The sequence below is a fragment of the Ochotona curzoniae genome, unplaced genomic scaffold (genome assembly GCF_017591425.1).
Source record: "Ochotona curzoniae isolate NIBS_2020 unplaced genomic scaffold, NIBS_Ocur_1.0 scaffold_4701, whole genome shotgun sequence".
Lineage (NCBI taxonomy): Eukaryota > Metazoa > Chordata > Mammalia > Lagomorpha > Ochotonidae > Ochotona > Ochotona curzoniae.
Genome location: NW_024467122.1, coordinates 39,819,005 through 39,833,753, shown reverse-complemented (window position 1 = coordinate 39,833,753; position 14,749 = coordinate 39,819,005). Strand labels below are relative to the sequence as shown.

General features: G+C 49.9%; 2 protein-coding genes across 2 annotated transcripts in view; one reads left to right on the top strand and one right to left on the bottom strand.

Moving 5' to 3' along the window:
* RNF212B (ring finger protein 212B) overlaps positions 1–628 on the top strand; it is a 34,866-nt gene extending 34,238 nt beyond the window's left edge. The window contains exon 14 of the mRNA XM_040969494.1: positions 533–628. Coding sequence (XP_040825428.1) covers positions 533–598 — 66 coding nt within the window. The 3' untranslated portion in view covers positions 599–628. The remainder of the gene's footprint in view (positions 1–532) is intronic.
* A 799-nt stretch (positions 629–1,427) lies between these two features.
* Positions 1,428–13,899, bottom strand: HOMEZ (homeobox and leucine zipper encoding). The gene is made up of 2 exons (XM_040969493.1): positions 13,746–13,899; positions 1,428–4,125 (listed from the first exon to the last, which is right to left on the bottom strand). The coding sequence occupies exons 1-2, from the start codon at positions 13,783–13,785 to the stop codon at positions 2,525–2,527; spliced, it is 1,641 nt and encodes a 546-aa protein (XP_040825427.1). The 5' UTR covers positions 13,786–13,899; the 3' UTR covers positions 1,428–2,524.
* Positions 13,900–14,749: the final 850 nt, after the last annotated feature.

Sequence of the window (14,749 nt, the reverse complement as noted above, 5' to 3'; positions counted from 1 at the left end):
TTGTTTTTTAGATGCAATGATAGTGATTTTTTCTTCTAAAGATAGCCTTTGTCTTTTGTACACATATCTTGAAGTATTTCAAGGTGGGAAATTATATGATTAGCTGCAAGTTACTTGTTAAAGTTAGATGATAGTTGTTAGAGTTCTGTGTTCACATCTTTGAAATTTCCATGACAAGTAGTTATTAAATGGAGTGCCAGCTCCTCTGAGGAATTAGGATTCCATCTCCATGGTAACCATCATCTCCAGGTGTGGTGGTCACTCCAGATCTTCCAAAAGCAGCTAAACAGCTTCAGTTTTTCAAATATTCAACCTTAGTGTCAAAAACTAAGTCTCACTTGACCTGCAACAAGGCTTTAGTTACCTGAGAGAGCAAATCTTAGTTTGGAAATGGGCACTGTCATGTGTTAGAGGAAGCTGTGGGGAAGCATCAGTGGTGGTTCCCATCTTGATGACGTCATATGATGTGAGAGGGACTTGTGGCTTTGGTTGTCATCGACACTCACACCTGCTTTCCTGTTCTCTGCTGCAGACACTCTACCAACAGAGGCAGATGGGAGTAGCAAGGGGCAACGAAGCATGGACCACTCCCCGGTAGACCACCTTCCAGGTCTGGCCTCAGTGCTGCTGAAGGGTGGACTGTAGCATCTGTACCCATTGGGAAGTGGCCTCAAACAACAGACTCTGGCTTTATTTCCTGGTTTTACACTCCATCTTAATCTCCCAGTCTTGACCTACCTGCACACCCTGTGTTACCTTGCAGGAAACTGATCAGGTTTTAAGGCCTCAGGCTTCAGGACAATGTTTGCATCATTGCCAGAAGACATCATGTAGCTCCCTTCATTTCCTGTAAGTTGCAGGAAAAGTTATTATTCTTGCCATCATGCTGGAGCTGCGGTGGAGTGGAATGGGGTTAGTACACGCATCAACCATATTTCATTTGTTAGCTTTATATTGTCCCACTGCCAGGGTAATAAGCCACACTTCTGGCCCTTGTCTTTGTGGGTTATACTTTTTCTATTTACAGACTCTTTCTTCCATGCCTACTTACTATGACATATGTTGATTTTCCTTGGTTAAAAGAACAGTTGGAGACATGCTTTCAGCTTACTGAAATATATAGATAAATTGTCCTGGAACCATTTTAGATGTTTTTTTACTGACTACTGCAACCCTATTGTGATTACAAGCTGTTGAACAGTGGAATGGCCAAGTGGAGTCACCTCCAGACTGTTCGGTCATTGTGATGCCTCAGACATTCCAATCATTGTCGGTGACTGAAAAGCAAACTGTCAAAGAGACAAACACTAATCTGCTACCTTTTAAAGTTGTTATTAAATTCACCTTATTAAATTAAAATTACCTTATAAAAACACGAATGAAATTGGTCCCATTCATCCCTAAACCATAGAAGTGGCAAACTGGAGAAGAGAAAAACAATTTTATTTTTTGGCCTTTTATTACTCTAGCCATCTGGGTTTTGCACTCTTGTTTTTAGATATCTGTTTGTTTATATATGAATCCAACTGATGAAAACCATTCTAAAAGAGCAGCAATTCCATGGGAAAACAATGGTACCTTTGTCTCCCAGAAGTTCCTTTAAAGAGTACAAAAAGTCTCTTCTGGGTAAAAGCTGACCCAGTGGCAGAAAGAGGAAAATCCAGTGTCAGTTGAGCTGGACAGGAAATAGTGCCTGGTTTGTAAAACCAAACCTTGAACCTATGTTTACCACCGTTTGACTAGAAGAAACAGTCCCTTCCCAACCCTTATAATTTTACATTTTAAAAGGACATCTCTCATAACTCCCTTCAATAAATATCCAGTCAAAATTATCCTCCACACAATTATTACACTGTATCACAAACTCTGTGTGGGCAGATTTACCCTGAGACAGACAGAGGAGAGGTGATTTTGGAAAGAGGTCAAAAGTATAAGGCCAAGTGGTCCCAGTGTCAGAAATGAGAACATTCTGCTACTGTGTGATTCACTGATGAAGCAGGTGAAACTCATAAAGGTCAAGTGGGGAACACAACGAGGAATTATTTGTGATGAGAGTGGCATGTATCTTGAGAGTCTTAGTTGTTTGATGCATGGAGTTACACTCAGAGAAAAGGAGTGCAAGGCGGCCTGAATGTCTAAGGGAAAGAAAGGGGGCTGCGGGATGCCCTGGAAGCCACTGTATCTGAATTCTCTACTCCTCCTTTCCAGTCCTCCTCCTGTGTACTTAGGTGAAACAAACAAAAAACCCAGCAGATACAAGAGAAAGAAGAGCCAGTTCCCAGCCCATCATCTGCCCAGATCCTTAGTACTTGTCACCTTGAGGCTTGAGCCTGTATGTCCTCTGTGTCCTCCAGCCATCCTCCCGGCCCGTGAGCACCACAGCCCCCATCACCCACCCTGAAGAACACGGAGGTTTGTAGTTCTTTGCCACAAGATAATTTTTTTTAAAATTTTGGTTTCTTTTGTTTTAAACAGTTGCTAAATTGTCTCCAACCTCCAGACCAGTCCTCCCTTGGTCCCCCACTTAGTCCTGTATGATCACATCATCCTCATCCTCATCATCATCTTCCTCCTCCTCTTCTTCCTCACCATCTTCTGGCAAGTCTTCCTCTTCTTCTTCCTCTTCCTCTTCATCTAGACTAACTACCACCTCAGCTGGCTCAGGTAATCGAGAATCAAACCAGTCCCGTATCTGTTGGGCACTAAGCCTTGATGCCTGACTCAGTTGAGGGATGTCGGTCTCTCGCAGCTGCTGGTGGGCTGCCCAGTATCTCTCCAGGGGTCGTATATCCGGTGGGGGCGGGGGGACCGGCAGAGGCGGCGTCTCTGCCCATTCACTCAGCGAGCGGGTTGATGGGGGTGGGGTGCGATTGGCTGAGTCTTGAAAAGCAGGGGCCCCAGGTACTGCATTGTCCCGGAACCATTTTAGTTGCCCATGCTTCAAGGCATAACGTGTGTCTCCAAACCACTGAATGATCTCAGGACGAGGTAAACCGGTCATCTGCTCTAGTTTATGGTAATCCTCACGCCGTGCCCATTGGCACTGTAAGAAAAAGGACTTGAGGATTGCCAGCTGCTCTTTGGTTTTACGTTTTGGCTTCCGCTGGCGCTGCATATCTGGGGAGAGATACTCCATGGCACCGACCCTACCTGACGCTGAGTGATGATGCCTTAGCCCTTGGGGCCAGGCTGGCTCCAGATGAGGGGGTAGTGCCTGTTCACTGGGCGACAACGACTGTCGCTGCAGGGGTTTAGAGGTGGCAGTGGCTCCATGAGCCAGGACTTGGTAAGAGGAAGAAGAGGTAGGAGGAGGAGGCGGAGTCGTGCTAGATGCTGACTCCTCCTTACAGCTACTGGCAAGTAATGAGATGGGTGGAGGCTTATCCCCGGCATGGGGCTGGTGGACAGCCCGGGAGTGGTTCCAGGAGGCAGTCCCTGCACCGTGTGATGGCTCAGGCCCCCTACCTGCCTGCTCCTTACACAGGCCACTGCTTTGAAGTTCATGCCAAGCATCTGACCGATGGGCAAATGCCCCACTTGCCGGTGCTGGCAGGGGCTCCTTGGCTTTCTGGTGACTTCGTGGCAATGGTGTTATCTGAGAGGGCTCCTCTGGCTCCACTTTTAATCCTTTCACCTGAGTAGGCACGCTGGGAGTCAGAGGACCTGTTCCAAGACCAGCTTGCTCTGGATGTGGCACTGCAAGAGGAGCAACCTCCTCTGGGGGCCGCCCTGCGTGGTGAGTAAAAGAGAGAAGGGATTTGAAATGGAGTTGGTCCCGATGATAGACCACTCGGGCCCGAGTCTCTTCGATCTCTTCAGATGACCAGCTGATGCCACAGCGCAGGCGCTGGGCCATGAACCAAGTCTTGACCTTCTCCATCTGCAGCCCGTAACGAAGGCAGAGCAGGGCGATGTCTGCCAGGCTGGGATAGGGGAAGTAGCTGAAGGTCTGTAGCAGGTGTTCGTTGCTATCCAGCTCACTGGTCTGAGCTGCCTGTGTCCACACAAGCTGCAGCTCCTCAGAGATGGGAGGCAGGCAGATGAGACCCGCTGTGGAGCTGTGAAGACTGCCGGCCTCTTTATTGGGAGGCATGGTGCTTTCTGACGCGTGCCCTCCAGGGAAAGCTGTAATAGGAAGACAAAGTGCTCAGTCACTGCAGCGCCTTCATTAGCACCCTGGGCTCCACAGCTTCCAAACCCCTGGACACCAAACAGCCTTCTGTGTGTGCCATGAACTACCTTTCAAAGTGCTTCAACAAGTTCTCTGAGTTTTCTCAACCTCATAAAATCATCATGCTAGCTGGACTTTATGCTAGGTATATGCTTGCAATGAAGGAATCTCAACTGAACTTGAACTGTGGTCATACAGCAAGGTGGAGGAATCCACTATGGGGGGAGGGATATGGGGGGGGGGGAATCCCCAGTGCCTATAAAACTGTATCACATAATACAATGTTAATAACAATAAAAAAAAAAACAACATCATGCTAGGGGCCCGGCATGGTGGCACAGTGGTTAAGGTCCTCGCCTTGCACACCCGGGATCCATATGGGCGCCGGTTCTATCCCGGCAGCCCCGCTTCCCTTCCAGCTCCCTGCCTGTGGCCCGGGAAAGCAGTCGAGGACGGCCCAAAGCTTTGGGACCCTGCACCCGCGTGGGAGACCCGGAAGAGGCTCCTGGCTTCAGATCAGCATGGCATCGGCTGTTGCGGTCACTTGGGGAGTGAATCATCGGATGGAAGATCTTCCTCTCTGTCTCTCCTCTCTGTATATCCGCCTTTCCAATAAAAAAATAATAAAAATAAATCTTAAAAAAAAATTATACTATTGATAAAAAAAAATCATCATGCTGTGTAACCTCCATTTTCTGTGTGAGAAGTTCAGACATTAAACCACCTCGGGGCCCGGCGCAGTGGCCTAGCGCCTAAAGTCCTTGCCTTGAACGCGCTGGGATCCCATATGGCTGCCGGTTCTAATCCTGGTTGCTCCACTTCCCATCCAGCTGCCTGCTTGTGGCCTGGGAAAGCAATTGAGGACAGCCCAAAGCTTTGGGACCCTGCACCCACGTGGGATACCCGGAAAAAGTTCCTGGATCCTGGCTCCGGCTGTTGTGGTCACTTGGGGAGTGAATCATTGGATGGAAGATCTTCCTTTCTGTCTCTTCTCTCTGTATATATCTGACTTTGCAATAAATAAATAAATCTTTAAAAAAAAAACCACCTCGTATCATGTGCTTAGTATTGTCACTGAAAAATCTGTCTTGAGAGGGTAAGAAGGAAAAGGCATCCTTTTAGAGCCTTTACTTGTTTGTTTGATTTGTATTAACTATTGGAGAGGCAAAGAGGGAGAAAGAGCCCCTTCTGCTGATTTACTCCTCAAAAGCCAAGGCTGTGCTAAGTCAAAGTCAGGAGTCAGACATTTGATCCAGGTCTCCCATGAGGGAAGCAAGATCCCAAGTGCTGGAGCACCTGCTGCCTCCCAGGTGCAGGGAGTAGAGCTGGGACTGGAACTCGGGCTCTCAGATGTGAACTGTGGCTGTCCTGAGCCAGGCCTTGACCGCTGGGCCAGATCCTGGCACCTAGAGCCTTTATCTTTCTAATTCAAACTCATTTCAGGAAACTCTCCCAACTGTCATACAAGAGTCATCAAGTGAAGATTCAGCCACCCAAACCAAAAGCAGTCATCGCATAACTGTGACTAACCTTTTAGGCTCCTGAAAGTGGCGAGAACAGTGATGACTGTGGAGGTGGCACAGCACTGGATTCTATCCAGCCCTCAACTCCCTTTTCCACTTTCTCTTCTTGGTGGTGGGGTGTTGTGAGGAGAGGAGTGACAGTCCTTCACGCCCAAGCCCACATCAGATATCTTGTGGGCTTTCTGCTTCGCAATAGGATGATACAAGTCAAAGATCTAGCCCAGGCAGGGTTCCCTCCCCTTGGTGCTAAGCTTGTGCAGAAGGTAGCAGGAACAAAGGTTAGGCCCTGCCCCCAGCTTTTGTCTCTCCCAATAGCTCAGCCTCTCTCAGGGAGCCCCCTCCTCCTCCATCCACACAGGGCCAAGGCCTCCTGCTCTTATCTTTGCAGCCCAGCTTTCTCCTCCAAAGCAGTCAGCTAGTCCTTTTATAAACTGTAACCAGCTCCAGGAAGCTCCCAGCTGTAGCTCGCCCTGCCTTTTCAGGGCTTAGAGACCATAGGGATAGCCTCTCACCACACTTCTTTTCTGAAACACCTGCTCTCGCTATTTTCAGATTATCTTCTTGCTAGTTATACCTGAGTTCCTCTGTATGTTTGAGCGACCCTTCACCTGTTACCCTTCATCTTCCAGGAATCGCAACCTTGTTCCTGGCTGTAGCCTGCTCCAGCCCCTGGCTATTGCCAGCATATGAGGAATGAACCAGTGGATGGAAGATCTCTCTGCCATTCAAATAAAAACAAAATTTTACTTGGGCCAGACTGATTCACCAGCCCACATAGGAATCCTGAGATGGCCTGTTAGCATAGAGCATCACTGACTGCCAGACACCAGTGCACACGAAAGCTATGGCTGGGGGCCTGTCTGGCAGGGCTAGGTACCTGAGTGAGTGGTAGAACAGGGGATGGGTCACACTTGGGAGGGTTAGAACACTAACCAACATGCGAGAGAACCAGATCTGGGGGTAGATTCTCTGGGGAAGTGTGGGCCCAACCCTGTGGAAATACAAGTTCCGTTGGTTAGCTCGCGAGTTGGGGTGGTGATAGGCTGAGCTAGATGTGACCATGGAACCTGCCATCACTTACAGGTAAAGGAATCAACAAAAGTCTGGGCGGTCAAGGAAGTAGCACCTGAATGTGCATCCTAGAACAGGATGTGGGGTGGACCAGGCTGCTACTGGAAGGGGGTAGACTTGGCAGGGCTAAGCAAACGTTAACTCACAAGGAAGAACAGAAATCAGAATGGAGCACAGGTCATGCCAAGCTAAGCTGTTACACTGACTGGTCTGCATGAGCCAGGGATGCTAGGACACAGCATCTACGGCAAAGGCCAAGACAGGTGAGGGGCTATGCCAACCTGAGTCAGAGCAACCACTGGTATGCACACAGTCTGGCTGGAAACAGGCCTAATTGGGGAGCTAAGAAGACACATTGGTGAGTGTGGGGACTGGAGTTGCGAGGAGCTGTATTCTGGTCTGGACATGGCTGCAGTCTCCCTTGGCACAAGTGTAGACAGACTGGGATTGGATGCACCTAACTGGGCTAGACCCCAGCACCATCTGGTGCTCTGGAGGACCACGGTAGATGTAGGATGGACTAGGCTAGTTCTCTGCCCCTACTGAGCCATGTGTAAGCAGTGTGTGGGTCTGGATGAGCCTCGGCTGGGCTGAAACATCCAACAGTAGGAACTGGAATGGGTTGAAGGTCGGTCAGGAAAGACTTCTGTTACTGCCAGGACAGGAAGTGGACTAAGTAGGGCTGTCCCATGGACCCACCAGTATGCATGAAATCTGGTACTGGGAGAGGTTCTGATGGAGGAGCCTAGGCACTCCTTTGGCAGGACACAGTCCCTGCATGATAGTGCAAGAACCATGATAGGGAGCATCCCAGACCAGGCCAGGGAAAGGTACCCACTGGCATACATTTGGCATAGGTTTGGGGCAGACCAGGCTAAACCAGTTCACATCACCCGCTGGCGAATCTGAGTGCCAGAACAGAGTATAGGTAGGGCCAGATATGGTTGCAACACATACCAGTGCACATTACAGCTGGGATTGGATGCCTGCTTGGCTGGGCTAGGTTATAACCCTCACCAGCATCAGCTGTAATTGAGGGTGGGCCAGGCCAGGCTACAAAACCCACCGGCAAGTGCCAAGGTGAAGGGGGCCATGCCAGACAGGGTCGCAGCAACCAACCAGCACACATGAGAACCGGAGGGGGGGGAGGGACACAAAGCTGGTAGGGGGAATGTGGAGGGCTCCCCTGCTGGACTGCCACTCCCACTGGAGAGCATGAGTTGGGATGTGGGCAGACCAGATCTGGCAGGGCTACAACATCTGTGGGCCTCATGTGAGCTAGATTGGGGAAGGGCCAGATTGGGCTGACTGTTCCGACTGGTGCAAGCAAAAACTTAGAGTGGGTGAGGGTTGGTTGGGCTTTGCCACATCATCAGGTGGCAGAGGCTGGCACTGAGGGCTAAATCTGTCAAGTTAAACTGCAGAACTACCTGGAGAGTATATAATCCAGGAGTGGGAGTGGCCTCGGAGGGAAATAGTGGACTCCTCCCTCTTGGGTTACCACTCCCACTGGAGAACACGAAAACCAGGATTGGAGCAGGGGTGGCTAGACAGAGAATAGCACCTGCCAGTATGTGTGTGGGCTGGATAATAAGGCAGTTTGGGTTGCACTAGGCTTCAATGCCCAATGACATGTACTAGAGCTAAATGAGATGTGGGACAGACTGAACAAGTCTGTGGTACATACTGGTAAGCATGGGAACCAGGGTAGGGGGCAGGACTGGTGGGTGTTATGAGGAGTTGCCCTGACTAGGCTGCAGCTCCCACTAGTTTGCATGAGGGCTGAGTATGCAGTGGGCAGGATTGGGCTGGACTGCAACACCCACCAGTTCATGTGGAAGACAGGGCTGGAAACAGAACTGACCCAGCAACTGCAACAACCAGCATGTGCATAAGCTGAATGGGGTGATGGATAGTGTTGGACCCTGTACTGGCACACACACACAAGAATCAAGTCTGGGGCTTGGTGTGATAGCATAGTGGTTAAAGTTCTCGCCTTGCAAGTGCCGCTGGGATCCCATATGGCCGCCGGTTCTAATCCCAGTGGCCTGCTTCCCAACCAGCTCCCTGCTTGTGGCCTGGGAAAGCAGTCAAGGACAGCCCAAAGTCTTGAGTCCCTGTGTCCATGTGGGAGACCAGGAAGAAGCTCCTGGCTCTGGATAAGCTCAGCTCCAGCCATTGCGACCACTTGAGGAGTGAATCAACAGATGGAAGATCTTTCTGTCTCTCCTCTCTGTATATCTGACCTTTCAACAAAAATAAATACATTCAAAAATATATTTAGGGCCTGGCACGCTGGCCTAGTGGTTAAAGTCCTCACATTGGTCCTCACATTGAATGTGCTGGGATCCCATATGGGCACCGGTTCTAATCCTGGCAGCTCCACTTCCCATCCAGCTCCCTGCTTGTGGCCTGGGAAAGCAGTTGAGGACAGCTCAAAGTCTTGGGACCCTGTACCCACATGGGAGACTTGGAAGAAGTTCCTGGCTCCTGGCTCCGGATCGGCATAGCACCCACCGTTGTGGTCACTTGGGGAGTGAATCATCGGACAGAAGATCTTCCTCTCTGTCTCTCCTCCTCTGTATATCTGCCTTTCCAATAAAAATAAATAAAATTTTAAATATATATTAATATATTTATATATATTAGAATATGTGTGTGTTAAGCTTAGTGATTAAAACCCCCATGTCACTTGTGGGAGTACCTGGTTCAAGACCTAGCACTGGCTCTTGACTCTAGCCTCCTACCAGCAGATCTAGGGAGGCAGTGGTGATAGCTCAAGTGATTAGGTTCCTGCTGCACACATGGGAGACCATGATTGAGCTGTGATACCAGCATCTTGCACAGGCCCCTGTTCATATTCTGGCTGCTCCACTTCCTATCCTGCTCCCTGCTTGTGGCCTGGGAAAGCAGAGGAGGATGGCCCAAAGCCGTGGGGGAGCCAGAGGAAGCTCCTGGCTTTGGATTGGCTCAGTTCCAGCTATTGCATCCATTTAGAGAATGAACCCAAGGGTGGAAAACCTCTCTCTGTGTCTCTCCTTGCTCTGTAACTCTGCCTTTCCAATAAAAATAAATCTTGGGCTGGTGCCATGGTACAACTCACTAATCTGCCACCCTGTGGCACCAGCATCCCATGATAGGCACCAGTTGGTGTGCTGGCAGTTCCACTTCCCATCCAGCTCCCTTCCTATGGTCTGGAAAGGTAGTGGAGGATGACCCAAGTCCTGGGGATCCTGCACCCACGTTGGAGACCTGAAAGAGGCTCCTGGCTTCAAATCAACTCAGTTCTAGCCATTGGGGGAACTTAGGGAGTAAACCAGCAGATGGAACACCTTTTCTCTCACATCTGTAAATCTGCCTTTCAAATAAAAATAAATAAGTCTTTTTAAATAAGTAAATAAATGTTAAGATCAGGACTGTTCAATGTGTTTGGAGAATGCTAGTACTACCTAGTGTTGGAGGAAACATGAGTATTTATGAATTTTATACTTCATACAGTTTGGGGGCTTGGATACAATTTTAGAATGGATTGTACTGCTTTATGCAAGTGCAGAAACCACTGTTGCAGGGAGAATTGCATCCGCAGAGTCTTTTTGAATGTCATGGGAATTGCCAATGTGATAGCTCCTGCTACCTTTCTCTTCCCTGCCAGGCTCACACTGGGCATAGTGGCTTGGGCAGCACTGTGCCTGGCCAGGTACCAGTTAGAAGGCATAGTCTAGGGCCCAGCGGCATGGCCTAGTGGCTTAAGTCCTTGCCTTGAACACCCGGGATCCCATATGGGCACTGGTTCTAATCCCGGCAGCTCCGCTTCCCATCCAGCTCCCTGCTTGTGGTCTGGGAAAGCAGTTGAGGACGGCCCAAAGCCTTGGGACCCTGCACCCGTTTGGGAGACCGGGAAGAAGTTCCTGGATCCTGGCTCCGGACCGGCATAGCATCGGCCGTTGCGGTCACTTGGGGAGTGAATTATCGGACGGAAGATCTTCCTTTCTATGTCTCCTCCTCTCTGTATATCTGACTTTCCAATAAAGAAATAAAAAATCTTCAAAAAGAAAAAAAATAGAAGGCATAGCCTACCTGGCTTATCATGAAGCCCATGCTGGAGCACATGATGCCAGTATCTGACATCTGCTTAACTTTGTTCTGAAAAACACTGTGACATTCTAAATTTGCAGAAAACGCAGCGTATGCCATAAAGTGGTCCCATGTGAGGAAAAATGGAACTGGGAGGCTGACACAGCAATAAGCCTCCAAGAAAACATTTTACTTAATTCATGTGGTGGTACAGCCTGCAGATTCTCACAGCATTGACTTGATTGTTGGGTATAATGGGCAGCAATGCAAACAGTATATCTGCCATACTGTCTACATCTAGTTTCCTCTTCCATAAAACCCAAGTTATGGCAGGCTTCCTGAGATAGAGGGGTAGTGCATGGTTCCTGGAAGTGGCTCTTAACAATTTTAAGTAGGGCAGATCCTGCAGTAATTAGAACGACAATGAAGACACTGCAGTGTGTTGTGTGCTCTCAGGAGGAAAGCTGCGGAATGATGAATATTGGGTTGGTAGTGATGAATATTTCAAATAATAACTTTGTATCTTTAAATTTTGTTTAATTTGAAAAGCAGAGTGAAAGGGAGAACAGAGACAATTTCTATCTGCTCATTCACTCCCTAAATGACCACAACAGCCAGGTCTGGGCTAGGCTGAAGTCTGGAGCCATGAGTTTCTTCAGGGACTGCCACATGGGTCTCAGGGCTCGAGGTCTTGGGCCATCCTCAGCTGCTTTCCTAGGCACATTAGCAAGAAGCTGGATCTGAAGTAGAACAGCTGAGACCTGAATTGGTACTTAGATGTTGGTTGCTTGTAAGCAATAGCTTAACCCACTACACCATAACATCAGCCCCAAGTAGGAATCTACATCTTTCTCTTTGAGTATTCTTTTTTATTATTATTATTCTTTTAAAAATTATTTTATTGTGATAATCTTTACATAGTTGATCAGGGCACAAAGGGTCAAGGGGTACAGGAAAGTAGGTAAAACCACTGTTTCCACATTCTTTTTTTTCTGTATCTGGGGTAAGGGGCAGATAAAGGGAGAAGCCCCACCCAGCCTCCCACCCCTTGAGTATTCTATATCCCTTGGGCAGCGGGCAGTAAAATGGGCTGTGTTAAAATTTGTCTCAGTGTTTCCAAAATCCTAGGAAAAAGAGGAGTTTAAAACTTTCTGCCTCAATGTGGGTTTAGGGTTAAAGGAAAGGGTGACTGAAGTGGGAGATTAGATATGACCCTGTCATATCTAATAAAGCAGACATTTTATATAAAGGTATGAAGTACTGTGTTCGGGTGGTACAGTGCGCATGGCTTTAAGGACTTTGAGGGATCTTCAACTTAATTTTAGGATGGTGAAGAATGAGACAACACATATGGACCCCCAAAGTTCTGACAGCTGAGTCGGGTGAAGAAACTCTGTCTTCTGTCCTCCAATTTAACAGTGGCAGGGTAAGCACTTCAACAGCTGGGTGTGAATGAACAAAACGGTTGATGGGAGACTTACAAGAACTCGAGTAAGTCTAAAAGGGCTAGGGGGTGTTCATGGTTAGTACTTGGAGAATGGGGGAGACAGGTTTCACCTGGGCCAGGCGTTTGGCACACCTGACCTCCTAGGATACCTGGTCAATACTCACAGGGCCCTGGTACTAGACACTGGGAGGCAGCCCTCCTTGTCTGCTTTATTCAGCCATCCCGTGTGCTGGGGCCAGTTCTGTGCTTCCAAAACTGCTAACACCTGTGTTTTTGCTGCTTCATAATATCATCTGATATGACAAAAATCTCTGAAAAATTAATGCACTGTAAACTGTTCCCATGAAAGTCAGATGCTCTGGAGAGACACTGGGACAAAGACATTGACACAATGGTTGGATCAGCACAGGGCAAGACAGGAGGAAGGGCCTGGGAAAAGAACCCTTCCCAAGTCTCAGCGGGATTGATTCCAAAGTGAGCATTTAGAGCTCACTTCGCTTTCAGGAAGGCCAACCTGGAAACCAGAGCTGAGGACAGCGTTTGAGCAGACAGCACACTGGCATGACCTGGGAACAGCAACCAGGCCCTCCTCTCCCCTACAGTGGATGTGATTATTGGTCCGGACTGGGGGCCTGGGCATCCCTCATTTTTAAGTTTGCAAGATGAGGGAAGAGTAGGGAAGGGTTGAGAAACCCCTGTGTAGTTACAATACTAGAAAGATAACTTGGAAACCTCAATTGTCACACACAGTTCTCAAGGCTACACCCAAGTATTGATAGGTGTCCTTTTTAAATACAACGCAGTCATCATTTGTTTTAATATCTTTGATTTTGGGTGAGTTTCTCGAGTATTACTATCTACATGTGCTAATCAGGGACTGTACAAGGGCTTGCAACGCAACGGGAGCAGATCCATAGGCTCCAAAAGCTCTCTTGATGGGACTGGGCCCACATTACCACCAAGCGGGTCTCAGCTCGAGTCACACCAGGAACCTCTGTTTGGTTTGGGAGCCGCCTGTTTGGTTTCCTGATTTTTTTTCCCCCTCAACCTTTCCCACGGGCCGTTTCTGTGGGTGTGCCGAGGTCGCCAGGAGGTAGTCATGGGGATGGGGGGGCGGAGGAGAAGGAAACGATCCTGTATCCTCCATTTCACAGGCAGACTAGAAGGCTCTAAACTGGGTCAGAGAACAAAAAGTTGCTGCAATCGATGAGCCCCGGGAGGTCGGCGACTTCCCCTCACCCCAAGGACGTCCCAACCCGGTTTCTCCTCCCTACACCCTCCCCTCCCTCATAACAGGGAACCGAAAAGTCCAGAGGAGAAAGGAGAACGAACCGGGTGATTCCACCCAAGAATTCTCCTCCTCCCTCCACCCTCTCCCCACGCCCTCCCAGCACCGAGGTAGCAAATAGGTAGCGGGGCAGCGAGCGGGGGGAAGGCCTAGGGGCTGGGGATCACTCACCGCGGTCCGACCCGGGCGGCGGCTCCCAGCCTCGCACCATGGGCCGGCGGGAAGGGGGAAAATAAGGGCAGGGGCCTCCAGGTGAGAGTGGGGTACCTCGCCCGGTCGGCCTGCTCCGAGGCCACCGGCGCGGCGGGCCAGGACCCGGACTGCCCCCAGTCCCCCGAGAGCACGCCCCTCCAGCCCACCTCGGCCGGAGCGACTTGGAGGCGGGACGCTCGGGAGGGGCGGTGCCTGGGGGGCCCGAGGCGTGAATGGTGGACGCAGGAAGGCGGGCACCTGCGGAATGCGCCGGGCCAGCCATTGGCTGCGTTCGTCTCGCCTGAAGACTGCTATAGGCTGCGTAATCCTTGGCCGGGGTCAGCTATTGGGTGTGTATGGGGCAGGGAAGATGTCCCAGCAAACGGTACCTCCTCTTTGCCCTCGACCTATCAGCGCCGGACCTTGCGAGGACACCGGACCGTGTCCCTCCCCCGAGAGACTGGGCTCTTTGCTGAGCGTTCCGCTCCAGTCTGCTCCTAGAGGGGCATCGCTCCGCGTCCTTTCCCGAGAGCGTCGCCCGCCTCAGCCCAGCTGGCACAGCCGCCGGGAACTGGTGAGGTGGATCAGGTGTTTGACCACCTGGAGAGACGGAGGAGCTTAGGGCCAAACTGGAATCACAAGGAGGAGGGAGGTGGCCCCAAACATGACCTGCTGGGACGGTCACCTGGCCTGCCCTCTGGTGAAGCGGACCCAAATCTCCGTCTCAGATTTGGGGGCCCATGGTTTTCACTGTTGGAAAAGAGGACGATGGGGAAGTGGACTTGGCAGTGATGCAGTGTCCCACACTGCAGGAAGTTTCCGGCCCAAGATATATGTGTGTGTGTGTGTGTGTGTGTGTGTGAGAGAGAGAGAGAGAGAGAGAACACGAGCGAGCGAGCGAGCGGGAGAGATTTGCCATCTTCTAAAACTTTCAAACGATACTTGCTGAAGTGACTCTTGTGTTCTTATGTTGGTCTTTTAAA

Excerpts from the sequence above, each read along its gene's own strand:
- HOMEZ (XM_040969493.1), bottom strand. The coding sequence starts at position 13,785 with ATGGTGCGAGGCTGGGAGCCGCCGCCCGGGTCGGACCGCG. Across the intron at positions 4,126-13,745 it reads GCCGCCCGGGTCGGACCGCG|CTTTCCCTGGAGGGCACGCG; the intron begins GTGAGTGATCCC and ends TTCCTATTACAG.